The sequence below is a fragment of the Atta cephalotes genome, assembly GCF_000143395.1.
Source record: "Atta cephalotes unplaced genomic scaffold scaffold00041, whole genome shotgun sequence".
Taxonomy (NCBI): Eukaryota; Metazoa; Arthropoda; class Insecta; order Hymenoptera; family Formicidae; genus Atta; species Atta cephalotes.
The window spans coordinates 1,003,299-1,011,085 of record NW_012130105.1 but is presented as its reverse complement, the minus strand read 5'-3'; the positions used below and the strand labels follow the sequence as shown (position 1 = coordinate 1,011,085).

General features: G+C 35.7%; 2 protein-coding genes across 2 annotated transcripts in view; one reads left to right on the top strand and one right to left on the bottom strand.

The window, feature by feature from the left end:
* The window catches only part of LOC105622223 (peptidyl-prolyl cis-trans isomerase-like), a 7,570-nt gene extending 4,848 nt beyond the window's left edge, over positions 1-2,722 (bottom strand). Inside the window, exon 1 of the mRNA XM_012203648.1 lies at positions 2,600-2,722. Coding sequence (XP_012059038.1) covers positions 2,600-2,722 — 123 coding nt within the window. The remainder of the gene's footprint in view (positions 1-2,599) is intronic.
* Positions 2,723-7,235: 4,513 nt separating this feature from the next.
* Positions 7,236-7,787, top strand: part of LOC105622170 — a 30,945-nt gene continuing 30,393 nt past the window's right edge. Inside the window, exon 1 of the mRNA XM_012203600.1 lies at positions 7,236-7,389. Within this exon, the coding sequence (XP_012058990.1) occupies positions 7,236-7,389 (154 nt within the window). The remainder of the gene's footprint in view (positions 7,390-7,787) is intronic.

Below are 7,787 nucleotides of genomic sequence, written 5' to 3'. Positions count from 1 at the left end.
TATATATATATATATATATATATATATATATATATTTATACATTTTTTGCGAAGAAAGTGCACTTAGTTCAGGAATAAGGAGAATAATAAGAAATAATTTCATATATCAATATAAAGTGGACAGGATAGCGAAAGTTAAAGATCATTTTTTATTATAAATATATAGTTGATCTTCTCATTAAGTAAAAAAAAAAATTTTAATTAATGTTATTATATATTATTACTAGACAGATAATTACGACAAAATACGACTTAAAATACGACGTTAACTGACAATTAATATCCCAGTAAATAATTATTAATATTGACCTCATCCAATTGACGTCAAAATCAACGATATATCGATTTATTAATTTGATGAGTCTGCATTTCTCGCTGAAATCAATTTTTTCCAAATCTACTTTTTCAGTTTTATACTATATTTCTTGTGTCTGTTTTCAAATCACTCAGCAATGAATTTTTTATATTATTGCGACTGGATTGCTTGATGTTTTATATATATATATATATATATTTAAATTAGTTATATTAGAGTTCTCTTGATCGCGTCTATTTAAAGAAAAAAGATATAAATCAAAAAACATCGAGACAAGTCTTAGCAGAAAAAGCTGTTGATTGTTGGTATAAACTGGGGGAATCTGTTTGTAAATAAACGAAAACCTGATCTCAACGTAGTTCTATCAATATCATTTTATATGTATATTATATGTACATATATGTATTACAAATCCAATAAAGAAAAAGCAAAACAGAGTATTCCACGACAAAATGAATCACGTGGCCAAATTAACGATTGATGAAAAAAATTCCAGATTTATTCGATTGAAATCCAACTTTATCGGCGACGAATTTAACTGAAATAAAATTGCTTACAATTACAGAATCTCCGATTATAAATATAAATTACTCGTAAAACTTTTCTAATTTAATTTGTCCAACCAATTATCAAACAATTAATTATTCCGTCCACATTAATAAAACATTGTTGATATTAATTGCTTGATAATTCAGTCACTCCATTAAACTGGATTTGATCAAAGTCGTCGTCGTAATTTTTATTATTTCTTGCATGAGAAATAGAATCAGCGCAGCCAAATTGGCCAGTCTAATTACTAACGCTTGAAATGGAAATAATAATTTCATCATTAACTTTATTAATTCTGTCGACTATTATGCTTTTGTGAGATGTATTTTGCGTCTATAATTATGCCCCTATCTGTCGTTTTACTTCTACGGTACCAGTTGCTGACACGGTGTTCGAGCTCGAGCGTGAGAGTCGAGAATCGAGGACGAAGGCGTTTGAAATAGGGAAAAGTAACGGGGCGAATAACGGATTGGACATTTAGTGCATCCTGCCGTGGCCACTCCGAAACCATTACGATAGATTGTCTGCACGTGGAAAACGGATAATTATACCGAATCAAATGTTGAACGCAAAACGGTGGAAGATGAACGCTCGGTTTGTCAGTGTTTAAAATCTTCGATGGAAACAAATCGATATTATTATATTCGTATCTTCGACAATAAATGTCTTTCCATCTTCCATTTACAATAGATAGTTTGCACGGTGAGCAAAAAGTGGTCTGATAATTATATCGATTTAACTGAAGATATCAATAAAGATTATTATTATTTTGAACGCTGAATCGAATGTTTATTTTGGATTGTCCGCGTTTAACATTCCTAAGCTGACATCATTTCGACGTCAAAATAACGATAAATGACGCTTGCTATCTGAGAATGTTAAACGATTAAAGACCGATTTATCAGTATTTAAAGTAATAACAGTCTTTATTTTAAAAAGCATAAGTGACAAGAGAAGTATGAGTACATACATTATAAAATAAATTAGAAAAAGCTGTAAAGGATGACGTATCAGTATAATGTTGCTCATTGAGACTCTAAGCCTATAATAATACAATACATTGAAAAAAAGTTTACTAAATCTTAAAACATGTTTCTTTGAATAGTATATAAGTAAACATAATATAAGTAAACATTTACTTACATTGTTATAGTAAATAAATATTTACTATATAAAAAAAATAATTAAATCTAACTAAATCAAACAAATATTTATTAAAATTCACTGTTTCAATGTATAAATATAAATATAATAGCATACAGACAAATAACAAAATTTTCGATCAAGATTTCTATATCTAGATATAGAATCTTTATGAGAGGATAATGATCATTCTATAACTTCCATTTATCAAGAATAAGAAATTCTCCTGAATGTTCATCTTATATAAAATTAGTAAAATGTATAATTATTTAATCCATAGACGTAATGCGTCTCGTATCTTTTTTTTTATGATGATATGTGTTTTACATGCACAGAAATTCGCTAGCAAGGAAAAAAAACGCTGGATCGAAGGACACGATTAGACGATCATGTTTTTCACGGAAAGCTTCCGCCGCGTCTTCATGCTGCGCCACGTAAAAATGTCGTAAAATTTCGTCATGCTAAAGCGACGTAAGATGATGATGCGTATTGTTTCCAGGCCGTTTATCAGTTTGCATGACGTGGTGAATCTTCTCGGAATGAAACGGAAAACCTGTGACATTTCCAGGATTGACGGCGTGAATTCAAGAAAAAAAGCTGATAAATGATTTTTCCTTTTTCGCGAATAGAGTTTATTTCCAAGAAGATAACGCTTCCGACTGGAAGCTGCTTGTTAATCCAAGCCGTTATGTGTTTGTGGTAATGAGATAACATAATTATGAGAACTATCGAGAATAAAACGAGGTGGTTAATAATTGCTACGCGAGAAAAAAACGCTCTCTCTCAGTTTATATTAGACACTCTCTAAAAGAGAATATTTTATATGCAGCAAAGGTGCGAATCATATATTTGTGAGGTCAAATCAAATCAAATCGAATCTTTGCTAATATATGTTCGAAAACGAATCGAATCGAATTTGAAATATTTATATCGAATCAAACTTAGGTAGCACATATTGATTTTATATGCGTTTCTTAAATATTTGTAGAACATTGAATACATTTAGAAAATATGTATAAAATGTATGAACCAAGTGCCACCTGAGAATCGAGTCATTTTATTTAAAAATGAATTGAATTCGAACCAAATTTTCCTGGATTTACATTAAAAGAAATTTGAAAATAATAAGATATTTTTCAATAACGTTCCAGATTTTTTAAATAGACATGAAAATAAATCATTCAATTAAGAGTCGTGCATAAATGAAGCAAATAAAATAAGCGATTGATTTGAAATTTTGAACTTATCCGAAAAGCTCTCAGATTTGAAAACTAATTGATAGTGGATTCGATTTAAATTCGAACTATTCGCATCTTTAGCATACAAACTTTTAATTTTAATAAAATTATGCGAAAGGGAAGAGAACATATGTTTACTACTTCTTTCTCTTTTTGTTTTATTTTTTCCTTATCCTTTTTTCTCTTTTAGGAATTGATAAAACATGGCAAATCAATCAAAATGACTGTTTCATATTCAGACTCTTTATAAGATCTCTATATGTATATTAATAGGTCTCTATATGTATGTATTAAATTTAAATTAAATCGAGATTTTATGCTATCTAAAATTAAGATTTTCAAATTTTTGTGGAGAGAGGTGCTCTTCAGAGGTCTCGACAGTTTTATAGACACGTGTTTACGTTAAATTATCTCAAACAGAATAACAGATCATGATAACATCCAAATGATATTAAAATGAATCTTGTCTGATCTTAAAAAGACCTTTAATAATTATTTTGAAGTTATTTTGATGCTATTTTAATCATCATAATTTTTTTTACGCTTAAGATTATAAATGTTTCTAGTCTTAACGTAACCTACTGCAAACGTTAAAAAAAAACATATTCACTTTTGTAGCAATTAAAGTTTCAGTGTCAAAACTACACGTTCGTAATAAACTGGATGATGTTTATTGGCACATAGATATATAATTTATCGTAATTATATGAATCGCTGTGACCGAGACGTGAGTGGTCGCCCCAAAATGCGAAGATCGCCTCGTCATCTCAATCCAGGTTTTGATTGTCAAACATTGAGAAAAGAAACGTGTATTTCTGTAATGATTAAAGTTTCTATTTCAAAACAACACGCTCGGAATAAATTAAACTTCGAATTGAATACTATTTATCGATATTATCGATATTAAGTGAGAAATGAGTCATCGAATTGATATCGATGATTTCAACATTAATTTCAACAATAGTTTGACATCGATTCGACGATAACTGATGATTATTTCTTGCATTTCTAGGTAATTAACAATTTATTCATAAAGAATAAAATCGACTGTACATTTCTTAAAATTATATATATTAAAAAGATATGTATTAATTATAGAAAATATATCATCTGAAAAAAAACGAAAATTAAAAATTGTATTATTTGGATGCTCAAAAAGTATTCGTCGAGAAATTTAGCTTCTAAAATCAAAAATACATATGAAGTATTCGTTTAAACATATTAAAACAGAATGTATTCATAAACATGTTAGAACAGAATGTATTTATTGTATAAAATTGCTAATTAATGCTTACTTTCTACAAATAAGACTTTTTTAATAAAAAATTTCCTTGTACAAAATTTCCTTGTTTTTTGCTCTCACTAGATATATTTTATCGTAATTATACAAATGATTAGTAATTAGTATATGACAGTAGTAACGTCTTAAAATAGAGTTTCATTGATTGATTCTTCGAATAATTCCGATTCGAGTCTTTAGACCGTGTTCATAGTCCATTCTTATTTCATTCTTATTTTTAAAATTGTCTCAAGTAATGTTTTAAAATGTTAACTGTGATTGGTTTCTGACATCTAAAGATGTAATCAAGACTCAAATATAAAAATTTATAAATACCTTCTTATAATTCTTTCTTTCTCTTCATGTAAGAGAGATGTTTGCTCAATAAGCATAAGAACAACTCACGATAAATCATTGTCAAAATGACGTTAAAATGAATCATAAATTACTAAAAAACTTTTAGGCTCGGTCCGATTTACGTTCACAATACTCTTGGAATTATTTCATTGTTGTTTATCAAATCTTTAACAAGAACAAATGATGTTTACGAAAATTGTGAGCGTGAATCGGACTGTAATTTTGTAGTGATCATTTTGTAGTGATCATTTTTATGATTAATTCTGCATAAATCTCTAAATAAAACACGATATAACGTCAAAATAACGTTAAAATAAATCTTAATTAATTGAGAAATAATTTTTAGTAAATATCTTAGAATCATTTTGATGTTATTTTGATGTTGTGATGACTTGTGTTCTGTTTGTATGAACTTCAAATAGAACAATTAACGATAACATTAAAATAAATCTTAACTTAATTGAAAAGTGACTTTTTTCAAATTATTATCTTAGAACAATTTTGATGTTATTTTGAGGTCATACTTAGTGACTTGAGTTCTGTATGTATGAATCTCTTTCCAAGTAGAACTATTCACAATGATGTATCTTAACTAATTAAACAATTATTTTTAGTAATTTTAAAACAATCATTTTCGCAATTTCGATGTCATTTTGACTCGTGGCTTGGATGGCTTCTAACTCTTTAAATTAGAAGTAATATGGCCAATGAGCTAACTGTGTTCGGTATATTTGACATGAACTCAGTGATTTTGTTGATTTCATTAATCCCGAATGTCGCGGACGAGTCGCGCGTCGCGGTCTGTCGTCACGCATAAGAATTGAGAAGGAGGAAAGACGAGAACGACGCGGTAGGGGTCGGCGCGCTTCGGGAGACGCGGTTCCACGAAACAGTATATACTGGCGCACGATGACTCGCCGTGACAAACACGCGCCAAGCCGTTTCGCGGGAGGAGAGGAGCGTCACCGTCGCTTCGCGTCACCGTCGCGCGGATCGCGGTTTATTATACGGTCCGAGTCCGTACGTGCATCATCGTCCTCGTCGCTGCTACTGTCATCGCGCTTACGTAAGTCGTAACGCGATCCGCGTTTTAACTACTTTTGACGACACGACATGCGAGAAGGGGACGTCGGGAAATGTCAGAATAGATACGATCATTGATGACGTGAAGTGCACGAGAAGACACGAGGATTTTTATATACGAACGACAACGAAAGGATCGAATGGTAACGTTTAACGGGGTCGCGTCGTGGAATGGTGACCGACAGCTCCTCTTATATCAACGCGACGCCACAAGAGACAGCGTGGACCCCGTCGATGCGCGTGCACGTGCGGATGATAATCGGGCTACCGGTGCAATCGAACGAGAGTCACGGCCGTGCGGACGAGTGGACCCCGACGGCGGAGGATGCGATCGCGCGTGCTTAAATTGCCACACGGACCTCGAGTGATATGTACGTATCGTATTTTGTATCGCGCGTGCCGTGCCAAGACACGAGAAGGCGCGGAGCGGGACTTCGAAATTTCCCGCGCGGACGATAAGCGACTACGTTCAAACCCGTTAATCACGGCAATGTTCAGACGCGTTAATAGCGATAACATTCAGACGCGTTTGAATTGACGACAATAACAGCGTCAGTTAAGTGTGTCGAAAACGAAAAAGAGAGATACGATAGTAAAAAGAAAAAAAAGAAAACGAAAAAGAGGGAAGAACCGTCGCCGTGCGATCGGTTTTTTAATCGCCGAGCGATTATATTCGGTGACTCGAGGAGAAAACAAACTTAATCTGTTGGAACTTTCACGGCGAGAATCACGTTTATACCCCGCGACTCGTGCTTCGTATTCCGTCGATCACGTGATATCTGCGCGCGGAGTACTCCGCGAGGAAGATCGCGCGCAGTCACTCGACAATTTGACGATCTACGAAACGTACGCTCCACGGTCGTCGCGTCGGCCCGTTGCTCACGTAACGTGGTTTTTCGGAACGCACAGTTTACGACGCTTACGCTGTACGCGCCGGGTGCGCGCACACGCTGCATGTACATCTGTACATGAAGACTGGCGAATGCGGGATAATAATACGTACACACATATACGCACACCCTCCTGCTGATTTCATTGGTTTCGCGGTCGCCGCAGGTCCGTGAGTCCGTCGTGTCGCGTGGTGTCCCTCGTATCGGAGGGCTTTTCCGTGACTTTTCCCAGTTGAGAGTCAACACACGTGCGCGCTCGCGCGCATGTGCTCCGTGTTAACTGCGTGTGCGAGGGTGTGTGCCGTTCCGTTGTATGTCAACGCGTGTGGCTCGCGACGACAAGTGCCGGCTGAGTCAAACCATCTCGCACGCGGCCGAAGATGGAGAACACGACGTGTCCGACTAACGTGCTGGAGAGCGCGAGCGTGCCCGGCCTGATGATGCTGCTCGCCACGTTGATCGCCGGCGGAATCGTCCTCGTGATCTGCTACGCTGTAAGCCGGCGATCGCGTTCCCGCCAGGACTCGAAGAAAAGTAAGCATTCATTCTCAAAGTCCATCCTACCGCGGCGTCTGAGGCTTATCCGCGTGCCGCACACACACACACACACACACACACACATATGTGCGCGCGCGCACGCGCGCGTGTGTGTGCGCGACACTTCGCGCCGGCGGCCGGGCCGAGCGAAAATCGGCCTGTTATTAAATGCCTTACACACTGGCGGCGCGCGACACGCTCACGGCCTGATCTGGTTCGTCGGCCACGTTTCTTCCTTCTGCACATCGGAGCATTCGGAGCCGAGCGACTTCTCGCGCCAATTTCGACGCGTTTTAATTCCGCACGTTTTTAAGTCCTCCTCTTTTTGGAGCAAATTTCCCAACTTGAATTTTTTGTTTTTGGCCTCTCTCGCTCTCTCTTTCTCTCTCTCTCTC